General features: G+C 39.6%; 1 protein-coding gene across 1 annotated transcript in view; it reads right to left on the reverse strand.

The window, feature by feature from the left end:
* The window catches only part of GRIA3 (glutamate ionotropic receptor AMPA type subunit 3), a 311,718-nt gene that overhangs the window by 26,298 nt on the left and 271,828 nt on the right, over window positions 1-13,592 (reverse strand). The window contains exons 13-14 of the mRNA XM_008056630.1: window positions 1,001-1,248; window positions 326-440 (exon numbers count right to left, since the gene is read on the reverse strand). Coding sequence (XP_008054821.1) covers window positions 326-440; window positions 1,001-1,248 — 363 coding nt within the window. The remainder of the gene's footprint in view (window positions 1-325; window positions 441-1,000; window positions 1,249-13,592) is intronic.

Genomic DNA, 13,592 nt, shown 5'->3' on the forward strand with positions numbered 1-13,592 from the left:
CACAGGAAAGCCTTGAGCTCTTGAAAGCCTAGGGCATTGAAACCCACATAATGGCCTTCATAAGACAATCAGTCTGGTGTGTAAGGGAAGGGAAGGAATGTGAATGGGGAGCCTCTGTCTGGGAGTTTAAGAAGGGACCCAAGTTAGATCAAAAATGCGGGCAGTGCCCTAAAGTCTTTCTGGTTCCCAAAGCTGCCAGGCAGGGGAATAACCTGGTCATTCCACTTCATGTGTGAGTCTTGTGCTCTCTCCTCAATAATAAGATAACAGTCTTGCCGATTACTCGTCACTAAGGGTACCCGGTTGTGGTGACATTGAGGCTGACCTTGGAGTCACCGCCCCCGCTGCCGCACTCTCCTTTGTCGTACCACCATTTGTTTTTCAATTTGTCCAAGAGGCCTTGCTCATTCAGTTTTAATACTGCCAGGTTAACAGCATTTCTTGAAACGATAAAACATAACTTGTAAGAAAATGCACAAATGCTTAGGAAATCGTTAACGTATAAAAAGGAGCACAAGAGGACAAATTGGCTAAATTTCACAGAACGTGGAGCTATAAAAATGTCTGTACAGCAAATACAGGGTTAAATATTGGAAGGTGGCATGGAGGATAACATTTGCTCAAAACTGAAGTGTGCGGGATGGGGAAATTGTCTTTGAGAAAAAAAGTAACAAGAACACCACATCCATGCAATTAACATTCGTCACATATGGCACCATAACTTGGCTTTTACCATTTAAATTGAAAAAGCCGTTGAACTGTAAAATTAAAACAGCAACAAACAGTCAGAGAGGACAACACAGAGAGAGAACATTAAAAAAATGGATGCATTAAATAGATGAAACCATAATTTACCGTCTTATTTAACTCCATGGAATATTGTAGATTTTAAACTTTTAAAAGTTACCTCAAAATCCACAAGAAAGAAAATGACAACAAAATGCATCAGGGTAGGTGGAATACTATAACAACACGGATATTGTTATATTATTCCACCCACCTTAATGCTGAGCCTTTAGGGGTTGCCACACCATAGCCTTTGGAATCCAGATTTCCACCAACTTTCATCGTATCACACGGTTTTCTCTGCTCAATGTACTCATTCATGGTTGACTCCAGCAGGAAGGCGAACTTTCCCTTGGACTTTCGCACTCGGGCCACTCCGTCTGCTGTTGTTTTGGTAAACACAGATGGCTCTGCTGATTTCATGTAAGACCACATTTTCTCGTACACAGCAATTTTGGATCTCTACATCAAAGAGATAAGAGTACTTAGAGATGCCAGATATTCAGTCTGGAAGAGGTTTCAGTGCAGTAGTTTTCAAACCTTTTTGATTGCAATTCACAAGTAAGAAAATTATGTTACACTGTAACCTAGTAGACACATTCGTACAAAAATGTTTTCAAAACAGGTTTCTCAAAACCACACTCACCGTTGCTATGTGTGATGTTCTCTGATGTTTTCTATTCTAATTCACTTTAAACAATGCTGCTCAGGACCTACGAAATTGATTTCATGACCCCACTAATTGGTTGCAATCTGGCTTGAAAAACACTTTTTTTAGTTCAGTCTTCCTCTCAATGAAGAGATCTCCCCTACAATATCCTGCCATGTGTTTATCCAGTATTTTCCGAATAAAAGGCCATTGGAAGGGAGTGCACAACTATTTTAGTCAGCCTACTCCAGAATGGGACATCAATTATTATAAGACAGTACTTTATTCTGAGCTGATCTTTGTTTCTCTATAAGTCCCACCCTTTAATACTATCTGCTACAGCTATATAAAGCAATTCTGTTCCTTCTTTGGCATGATGGTCCTTTAAATACAAGGAGGAACTCCCCCAAAACTGGAATTATGTTTTGGAGGGTGAGCCCCCTTGTAGTACAGGCTTCTCCCGCTAGGTAAGTGTTTTAGGAACCCATCAGTGTACTAGCTAGCATTGTGAGAGGCTGTGTTCTGCTTCAGTGATTTTTTTTTTTAGATTCTTTCAAAGCGTTTGCCCATTTCATGATGGGCGATTTACATGAACAACCTGCCCACACCACACTGAAAATTCATCAGTTTTTGACCAAAAATGGCATGACCACCAGACCCCACCCTCCCTTTTCATCCAAAGTCGCCCTGAGTGACTTTCTTTTTGTTTCCCCAGATGAAAAAAATCCTCAAAGGGAAATGTTTTGACAATGTGGAAGAGGTGAAACAAACAAACAAACAAACAATGGCAGAAGCACTAAAAGATTCAAAATTGCTTTGTTTTGTTTTCTTTTATCTTAAAGATGTGGGGTACAGTTCAGGGTTAGGTATACAAATGTTCATTATGCAGGTACCCCTGTTGATGAGGTGTGCCCCTCCCTCCCCTGGCAGTTGTCCTCAACTGCCAACCTCAACTGCCAAACTCAACCTCCCCTTCTGGCAGTTTCCCACTACTGCCAATTCCTTTCTTATAGTATTATGATAATTGTTCAAGGATGGGCAGTACTTTGAAGGTGACTGAAGTCACATTTTTAAATAAATAAATTCCTTTTGGGGGGGGTCTCTCCTCATATTGCAAAGTTTTTATTATGTCTCCTCCTCATCCCTTCATCAAGTGAATTAAATGAAACTCCACACACAACTTTCACAACTTTGATCTTTCACCTATAGGCACATTCTAGTTGGTGATATTGCTCTCAAATAGGAGTATCTAGAAGTAAAAATGGCAACCCAGATACAGGACCAGAACAGAATTTAAAAAAAAATCCATTTGCATCTTATTATTGGAGCATTATTTTCCATCAGGGCTACCTGAGTTTGCATTAGTATAGTTATTAATTCCCCCATCCTTTCAACAAATATTTATTGAGCACCTGCTATAGATAAAACACTCTATTGGGAATGTGAAGAATATAATAGGTGAATAATCTTACCCTCGGGTGAGGCCAAACCAAAACTGTTAGTTCTTTAATCCCATTAAATTTTATCTCAATTCAAGTGGTCCTTAGAACATGTATTAAATGCTTACTGTGTTTCTAGCCCGATGTTAGTCATTCTGGAGAATGTAAAGGGATTGAGCTGGGGGCTGAGCCCTTAAGAATGAAAAACCTAGAGAAAAATTCTAAGGTGATCTTTGACCAGAGGTGAAAAATGGGGCAGAAACCAAAACACACACCATGTTTTCAAGTGTTCTTTTATGAGGTTGCCTAGCTCCCACCTTAGCTTTTATTATTATTATTATTTATTTAGTTCCTCTTTGAACTTTGACCAGCTTTATTGCATCTTTCTTGAGGCCTGCTTGGACTGGCCCAAGTAATTCCAGGGAGCTGGAACTTCCAGAATGATCACCATGGAAATTAAGCTTTGTATTTATGGCAACCAGACCCTCACTGCCCTCACTGAGTCACTGAAACTATTCACTGAGATGGGAACATGCTTGGTTTGCATAAATTATAGCAAAAAGAAGCCAGTATGGCTGAAGCCAAATGAGCAAAAGGGAGAATGATTGGAATTGAGCTTAGGAGGATATTCAGAAGCCAGATCTTGTAGGATCCTGTAGGTCTTGGTGAAACGTCTGGTTAGTCTACATGTTATAGGAAGTGATTGATTGGAAGATTTGGAGGAGGGGTGTGATGAGATCCTAAATTTTTAAAGGGTTACTTCGCTGTATGGAGAATAGATTATTAGGTGGGTTAAAGTGGAAGCAAGGAGATTAGTTAGGAGACTATTTTAGTAGTCCAGGGGAGAGATGATGGTGGCTTGAACTAGGATGAAAGTGATTGAGAAGGAAAGGAGAAGTTGAATTCAAGATATGCTTTGGGGAGATAGCAAACAAGCTCTGCTGATGGACATCACTACCTGATACTCCTATAGAAACTTTCAGATTAAACATTTTCAAACTAAACCTATTATTCTCCTTGTAAAGCCTAGCTCTCCTACTAAATTCTATCAGTAAACCACCTAACATCCAAGGGAAGGTTTGGTTTTACTCTTTCCTTAGTTCCTCATTCTGCTATGTTCATTCTCTCATAGGAATGCCAGTCGCTCAAGCCTGTAATCCCAGCACTTTGGGAGGCCGAGGTGAGGGGATTGCCTGAGCCCACGGGTTCAAGAACAGCCTGGGCAATTTGGTGAGACCTCATCTCTACAACAAATCAAAAAATTAGCCAGGCATGGTAGTGTATGTCTGTAGTTCCAGCTACTTGGAAGGCTGAGGTAGGATTGTCTGAGCCCAGCAGGTCGATGCTGAGGTGGCCGTGAGTGTGCCACTGCACTCCAGCCTGGGCGACGGAGTGAGACTCCAACTCAAAAAAAAAATAAATAAATAAATAAAACAAGTGCCTGTAGAATCTTTCACCTTCTTTCCATTCATTCTCATTACTGTTGTCCTCCCTTAATTAGGCTCCATCATTTCTTTTTGGTCTCAACTACATTGCCTCCTAACCAGTCTCCTTGCTCCATTTCTCTCTTCAATTTATCCTCCAGTGATCCTTCCAAAATGTAAACTTGATCTGGTTACTTCCTTCATTAATCCTCTGATAATCTGGGGAGTGGGCCACCTGAGGCCTAATCACCACCACTACACAATATGTCCATGTAATGAATATGCATGTGTTCTACAGGACATGTAATGAATACACACGTGTCCTACAGGACAAAATCCAAACTCTTCTGTATGATATTCAAGAGTACTTATGACTACTTATTGTTTACTGAAATAAACCACACACTTTTATACTTCGTGCTTTTGGTTATGCTTTAGCCTGAATTAAATTATTCATTTTATAAGATCTAGAACAAATGTCATGTCTTCTGTGAAACCTTTCCAAACCCTCTCCTGCCTGCACAGAAGTGCTTTCTCAGCTGTCCTCCCAAAGCCCTTTGCTCATAGAGCTCGCTATTTTGCAGTAAGGTGAGTTACCTATGTGTCTATCTTCTTGTTACTTGAGCATTTCTTGAGGACAAAGTTCATGCCTTATTCATTCTGGTAGCCCTTTTGGCAGATAGTAAATTGCTTAATACATAATAGCCACTACAGATATGTTTGCTAAATAACTGAAGCTTAGGCCTGATCAGGATGGCAACCAGTTGCTGGTCAAATATATCAGAAGGTCAGTTAAAAATGGCTACAAGCACTTTAGAAAAAAATGGCACTTGTAGAATTCTAGAGCTGAAGTTTTCCTAAAGATCATCGGGTTCAATCCCTTGTTAAAACAACCAGGATACACCCTTTCAATCCTCTTTTAAAATGTTATTTAGTCTGCTTTTGATACCTACCCCAATAACTTCAATCCTAATAATCCCACTAATCAAGGCCTTCCAAGGCCTTGATGACCACAGTCATTTATACTCATCCATAGTTCATTATCTTCATTTGACATATAAAACATTTCCAACCATTGCAATGAAATTCATTGTCAATCACCTTAACTGTTTTATTTCAGTAGAGATTTCCTAGTCAGTTTCCCAAAGAATTAAAAAATAAAATAATTCAGATACACAGAAAGATACAAAATAATATAGGAAAACCTGTGCACCTTCCACGAAGCTTAAGAAATAAAACATTACCAAGTTAGCTGAAGTCTGCCTCTCTAGTCCTCCCTAATTGCATACGCTTCCCTACTTACCAAAGTAACCCCTATACTGAATTGACCTTTATTATTCCAAAGCAACTCTTTATAGTTGTACTAGAACAAACAGACAAGGGGGAACTCCGCCCAAATCGAAAATTATTTATGAAAAATTGTGCATTTATTCTTACATGTTTAAATTTCAGTCACCTTCAAAGTACTGTTCATTTGATGCAATATATCTATTGAGATGTTTTTCCCACTGCTCAAAATGGTTTTTGAACTTGTCAATTTTGATGTTTTTTAGTGCTTTTGCCATTTTTTGTTTCACTTCTTTCACAATGGCAAAACGTTTCCCTTTGAGGACTTTTTTTCATCCAGGAAACAAACAAAAAGTCACTCAGGGCAAGATTGGTTGAAAAGGGAGGATGGGACATGGGGGTCATTCTTTTTTGGCCAAAAACTGATGAACACTCAGCATGGTGTGGGCAGGTGCATTGTCATGGTGGAAGAACTCGTCACCTGTTTGCCACAACTTGGGATGTTTCTTCTGCAAATCATGATGCAATCTTCTCAGAACTTCCAGATAAAAATGTTGGTTGACTGTTTGACCTAGAGGAAAAAATTTCAAGTGTACTACCAGAGGCCTACCCTCCAGGAAAAAAGAGAGAGAGAGAGAGAGAGAGAGAGAGAGAGAGAGAGAGAGAGAGAGAGAGAGAAACAGGGAGAATTCCGTTTTTCTGGGGGGGTTCCTTTGGTATCTCCTTTTTAATGGCTGTATAGCATGTCAATCTTTGGAACCATTATATTTTATTTACTTAATCCCCTTTTGAAGGACTCAGATCATTTTCAGTTTTTTGGCATTATGGACAACACTGTAGTGGATATGTGTTTTTGTGCACTCGTAAAGAGGCATTTTGTGTTCTTCATCTTGGCCCAGTCAGACGTGAGTATAAGGCAGATTCTGGGGTCAGGGGTGAGGGGAGGCTTCAGACCTATGTGTCTTTTGCACTATTTGCAAACAGGCCGAAAGATAAATTTATAAGCCAAGAGCAAAGAGATCCATGAATTCTGACTCAAGTGCGCTATAAATTGGACTCATTTACTCCATCATTTACTTGAGCTCTTTGATTGCTAATACAGGTTAAAAGGTTTATTCCTTTAGGTAATGATGCATTTCTAGAAGAATAAATAGCAATGCTTGAAGTAGGCCCTTTAAACGTGTGTAGTGTATATGCAGCAGATATTAATGAATGTAGTAAGTGACAAGTTAGTGGAAAAAATGATTGGGCTCTGGTTGATGACTGAATTTCAAAAGAGGTTAGAAGGGCAGAAAAGAAATGGCCCATAAGTGAGAGAAATTAAACTGAAACATTTATCTTTCTAACTAGTATTTAAGTGACAGCGTAACATTCAGACCAAAAAGAAGGAAAAAAATCACTAGCATTTTCTTTTTTGCAGTCCGTCTAATTTTGGCTGAAATACCAAAAGCAGTAAAAGGAATTGAGTCTTAGCTCAATCATCTGGGAGAAATTTAAAAAATTACGGGCAGGATATATAATAACAAGTTCATTTTTCTCCAACCCGCCATGATTCATTTCTTTCATCCCACAGAGCACCATTTGTACCTAAGAAGGAACAAACAACAGTTCTACAGAGAGGCCATGAGAAATTCTCATAGCACTGCTAGATTATTAGCAAATGAAATCCAAAAGAGAAATACATAAATGGAGGAGGAATAGATTCATCTGGAATATCAGGTAAGGTAGAGCCCTAGCATGAATGGATTCAACAACCATGGGTCACAGGTCCAGCTATTTGAAATACATCCTGAAGATCAAATATATGGAGAAATTTGTCTTTTTGTTGAGTGAAATTTTGAATCTTGGCCCCTGTGAATCTGGTGCATGGAAGCCCAGCACTCGAACCTTGTATCTTTGCAATGGTGGTGTTGGTCACTCTTAGTCATTCTCATACAGCAGCTCTCTAGTTACACAATTCTTCTTCTGTAGGCCCAGGTAAGTACAAGGTAACTATATAGTGCAGTGGTCAAGAGTGTGGAGCCTGACTGGATTTGAGTCCCCAGGACTTTGGTTGATGACTGAATTCTGAAAGAAGTTAGTGCATAAATTATCTAGCCTCTATGTGTCTCAATTTCTTCATCCATAAGATGGGATAATTCTTTAAAGTGTCCTACTTCAAAGGTTTATTGGGAGAAATTAAATGGGATAATACATACTTAGAATAGTACCTGGCACACAGGAAATGAGAAAAAAATTATGTATTTTTATAACAAAGCATAATTTGTTTTCATGGCAGAATTTAATTAATTAATTAATTATTTGAGTTGGAGTCTCACTCTGTCGCCCAGACTGGAGTGCAGTGGCCGCTCCCGGCCACCGCAGCCTCAACCTGCTGGGCTCTGGCGATCCTTCCGCCTCAGCCTTCCGAGTAGCTGGAACTACAGGCGTGCGCTACCATGCCCGGCTGATTTTTGATTTATTGTAGAAATGAGGTCTCGCCAAGTTGCCCAGGCGGGTCTCGAACCCGCGGGCTCAGGCAATCCACTCACCTCAGCCTCCCAAAGGCGCGGGATTACAGGCTGAGCCACCGAGCCTGGCTGGCAGAATTTATTTTAATAGCATTATACATCACTATCCTTCAGTTCCATATTTAAGCAATCATTACTTCATTTAATGGGGGAAATCATATGCTTAAGTATTATTTACATATTTTGGTCTCCAGATATATGCGTGGTGAATGCCCATGGTCTGTTATCAACAAAAATCATTAGCATTTCACTTCAGACTGAAAAAATTTTGTTGGTAGAGGAAAGTGGATAGGATGGCAAATTTTCCTTTTAAATATATGCTTTTGTAGGTTATTTGAGGTTTATACATTATAATCCTCATTAATCAGAAAACTACTATTGGGGGAACTTGGCGAATACAATTTGCTTCTTTCAACTATGACTGAAAATAGAATATCCACTTGGTCAGTAGGACATCTAGTTGGAGTCAGTAGAATAACAGAATTTTAGAGTTAGAAGGCCCCTTAAAAATCATCTTGATCAGCCTCTTACCTAATGAAGCAATAGCTTCTCTGCTCAAATGCCTCCAGTGATGAGGCACTCCCTAGCTCAGAGGAGGCTTAGGAGGTAGCTTATTCCATGGTGCAACAGTTCAGGTTAATAGACATTTCTTTTTGTTTGGTGGATATCCTTTGTGAAAGCCTCTTCTGGTCATTCCTACATTTGCCTTCTGTTTGAACTGGGCAATCCCTCCTCTCTGCTTCCATTTCTCCATTGTTAGGTAGCACCGATTATCTTGCTTTGCAATTGTAATTCCCAACCGAAACTGAGCTCCTCAAGAGTAGAGATCATGTCTTTTTTGCCTCTGCATCCCCAGTGTCTAGCATAATGCCTAGCATGTAGTAAACTTTCACTATGTGTCTATGAAATGAATGAATATTAAACTTGAAGTGCCATCCACTGGTCCTAATTCTTCCCTCTGCAGTGATACAGAATAAATATGCTCTCTCTCCCACACAATGTACAGCCTGAAGTCTACTGCCACAATGTCACCTGTTAATTATCTCTTTTGCAAGCTAAACATCTTCAGGGCCTTCATTTGTTACTTGTATGGCACAAGTTCCAGTCAAGCCCCTTCTGGTCGCAATCTTCTAGATACTTTTTAATTTTTGAAAGTCCCTCCTAAAATGTGGCCCCAGAATTGACCACAGTGTGCTTAGTGGCGCTAACACAAAGAACATTGGAACCTCTCTTCATGATCTGGATGTGAGCACAATTTTTCATTTTGATAGGATTCAACATGCTTTTCCATATGTTGATAGTCCAGAATTAGCTGAATTAACAAAATAGACCCCCAAAAAACCTGGAAGGATGATTGTTAACAGAAGCATGATATGCTAATTTATTTATGGTATTAATTTACTGTCAAAGTGTAAAGTATCACATAATTTGCAAAAACAGTGTTGGTGTTTATAACATCTCTATGGCCCACACACGTACAATGTGTTTTGAGTGAATAATTTGAGAGGATAGAATGAAGGAAAGGTCAGGGAAAGATGGTTTTTGGCATTTTATATGCCAGTGTTCCTCAGGGAAATGGACTGGCTTTACATAAATGTATTTTTTTGGTCTCTGTTGCCACCATGCCTTTATTATTTAATTCCATCATTGAATATACAGGACTAGCTTTGTACATAAATGTCAAAGAGGCCAGATTTGACTTTGGAGTGCTCACCTTCCACCACTATTCCCCTACTTCACTGTCTGCCTCCTTTGGAGATCCATCCTGTATCCCTTTTCTGGCATCAGCAGTCTTGGATCCAAGGAGGTGTTCACTAATATTATAAGGACATCTGTTACCCTTGAGCAAGGGACCATTTTTATTTGAATAGGGGCTGGAGAAGGCCAGCCCTATATATGAGACACTAAAAAAAGAAAATATGGCAGGTGTTTCAAACAAAAATGACTTTCCTTCACTCATTTTGCTTTCTTAAGTTTTTAATGAACTACTTATTGCTTGACAAATTAGCCAATTTCTTTTCTAGATTGTACCTTTAATTAGGAGACTATAATGATAAACTACAATCTGCTTTTCCTTTGGAATTATTTAGCTTACTCTGGAATTTTTGCTTTTAATATCAGCTCAGACAGCATTGCTAGGTGGTACAAATTCAAAAGGGTGGCTTTGAGCCTTTGCCTGCTTAAACTGAGCACTTATAGAACCCCTGGGTGCCTTGTGTGCCCTTCCTAACCATTTAGAAACAAATACTGCCTCGTGTAGTTTATTAAATACTGGGATATGGACAGGTGATCCTTCCAATGCAAGGTACTAGAAGGAAAGGAAGCTGTTGATGTAACTGCTCTGGAGACCTCCTGACCCTTCCCTCCTCTTCTTCGCCTTTCCTAATATTTGATAAGATTGAAAGAGGACAATGTACTTATGTACCCGAGAGGAGTGGGCAGAGTAGAAAAATAGGGGGAAAGATAAGGTGTGTGTGGGATGGGCTCATTCTCAAGTTCTTTAATATAATCACAGGTCTCCCATCTACAGAAATTCTTTAAGTTGTGACTCTGACAGTGGATATTTTAAGTACTTGGCTGAAGCCCATGAAGGGGAGACTTTTGTGGCAAGAGTGTTCTCACCGTACAACCTTTCAAGTATCCCCCTTCCTTATTCAGAGAAGCCTTAGATTTGTCATTATTAGAAGCAGGAGATCATTGAATGTTCTTAAACTTTATATTTGCATAAGGCTTTCTGGTTGTCAAGGTGATTTTACACACACCGTCTCATTTAAACCCCATAGCAGCCCTGTGAAGTAGGTGCAGTAGCTATTATTTGTTCATTGCTTAATCTCCAGCACTGAGAATAGTGTGTAGACCCAGTAGTGCTCCAAAAAAATCTGTTGAATGAGAAAATGAATTCTCAATTTATAAATAATAGAAGAGAAGGTGAGGGAGGGTACATGCAGTGGCAATGCTAAGAGGTGCCATAGTGGGCTTTAGGCTACTCATTCATTTCCATCGCTCTACCCCAAAATTACCACAAATCAAACCTTAAAAAAAAAGTGTCCTTGCTATGCAAATAGTTTCCAGATAGGTCTCAACTAGATTGAGACCTAGAAAGGGACTCTTATATAGAAATTCAAAGATTCGGCATTGACTTAACAACTTGCTCCAGGTCACACAGCTATGAGGAACAAGGCTGAGATACCATCCAAGTCTGCTGAATTAAAAGATGCAAACAGATGTTTCCCCTACGACACCAGCATCTACTGCTCGAACATTGACAATATCCTTTTTGATGAAAGAGAGAAATTCACCTTAAAAATATTTTTTACTTCTTGTCCAGAGTTTTTGTTTGCAATCTGGGTAAGTTGTAAATGAACTCCAATCCCCTCTCACTAAGACACTAGAACAAGTGAACAATCTTGTTGCTCACTGTAGCCCTGCTACAGGGCTCTAGCATCCACACTTCAACATGTAATGGGATCAGCACAATTTGCGGCAGAAGAGGAAGAACACATCTGGCTTGCCAAATGCACCGGACACATGCTTTTCTTTTACATCTGCTTGGAAGAAATCAATAGCTCTGATGAGGTGCATTTGGAAAAAGGAATCATTTGATTTTACAGTATTTTTCCCCTTAAAGCAAAGGAAATGGTTTCCATTTTGATGGGGAGCAAGGCACACAGGAAATGATTTCAATTCTAAAGCATGGCCCAAACACCATTTTCATTGTCTTTTTTTCCTTAACTTAGGTTCACAGATTTTTAAACATTCAGACAAGCACTGCTTGTCAGTTTCCTTTTGCTTCAGACAATCAGCAACTGCTGTGGAACTGTGTATTGATGAAAACAAGGGGAAAGAGGGGATAAAAATTCTGGTTTCTATTCTTAGCTTTTCTATTGGTGTGTTATAAGCCTGGCTGAGTTATTTTGAGGGCTGCGCTTTTAGATAACTTCAGTGGTGTTGTAGGTCACCTTTTGCCTAGACGTTGAGTTTTGCCAGTTTGACAATGAGTATGTGAATAACTCATTCCAAGTGCCTTTGCCTAACAGTTTCAAACTGTGTTCTCAAGTCCAGGGACAGGTTTCCTTCCACCTCAACGAGTGCTAATTTAGATATCTCCTTTCCAAAGGTGCAGGTGACAATTGACTAAGTTTCCTATGACCTTTTTAGTGTCTCTCTTCAAAGTTTCATGAAAATTACTATTCTGATTACTATTCTGATTCATCTTCTGCTTCTCTTGCCAAGTCAGACTAAGTGTATTCCAATGGGTTGAATGTAGCGCCAGTGGCTAAATGAATTTGAAAGCCAGGGTCCATACACTCTTGGAGAAAATGCTTCTAAGGGCCCACTGCTCTACTCTGGGAAAATAGAGGAAGGGACACAATATACTCTACCCCTGTAGCTTTCAGTCAACAATGATTTTGCCTTTCAGGAGACATTTGGCAGCATCTGGAGACATTTTTTTATTGTCACAATTTTGGGGGGGAGTGTTACTAGTATCTAGTGGGTAGAAGCCAGTGATGCTGCTAAACATCCTACGATGCACAGGACAGACCTCACAACCATTAACAATATGGCCCCAAATGCCAATAGGGCCAAGGTTGAGAAACCCTGTTGTATGGCCTTTGTTGAAGCCACCATGAAATGGGGAGAAAACCATCATAATTAACATTTAGTTGAGTACATACTTTGTTTCAGGCTTCATTTCAAGTGTTTAACATGTGTTAACTCATGTAATATAACAACTCTATGAGATAGATTTTGATATCATATTATTGTCTCATTTTTAAAAATGCAGAAACAGCAGCACAGAGAAGTTGAGTAAGTTTCCCAAAGCCACACAGCTGGTACATGACGGAACGCACTCTTGTAGGCTCCAGAGTCTGTGCTCTCAAAAAGTACACTGTTCCCAGAGAGGCTAAGGGATGATTGTAAGTCATATGGTAGGGCTGGGCCGAGCCCACACAAATTCTACTTGAAATGATGCCCATACTTTAGCATAACTTCAAGGGGCATGATATTTCTATCACTCTCACACTGAAATATGAGATTAGGGACCAGAGTGTTTTACCCTTAATCCACATGAAAACCCCACTTTTACAACCAGAAGTTGACAAATTATTTTTTCTCTTTATTTTGAGAATGAAAATACATAAATATGAACTACTAGGGTTGCTATGCAAGACTGTAAATTAACTTTTATTGTCACAGGTACTCCTCATTTTTCACTGAGCAGTATCACCTCATTTACATTACCAGGTACAAGATGCTCTCCCCCACCCCATCCCAAGTTTAGAAAAGGATTGAAAACATTCACACTGAGATATAAATGATAAACAACATCCAAAAGTGTGGTCCCCTTGCAAGAGAATTTGCATTTTATCAAAGATCAAAACACAACTGAAGGAATGATAGCCTAATGGTGGACACATCAGCTGGGCAAGAAAGAGGAGTGTGTGAGTGTGTGTGTGTGTGTGTGTGTGTGTGTGTGTGTGTGTGTGTGTGTGTG

The sequence above is a fragment of the Carlito syrichta genome, unplaced genomic scaffold (genome assembly GCF_000164805.1).
Source record: "Carlito syrichta isolate Samal-C Ts95f unplaced genomic scaffold, Tarsius_syrichta-2.0.1 Scaffold302424, whole genome shotgun sequence".
In the NCBI taxonomy this organism is placed as follows: Eukaryota; Metazoa; Chordata; class Mammalia; order Primates; family Tarsiidae; genus Carlito; species Carlito syrichta.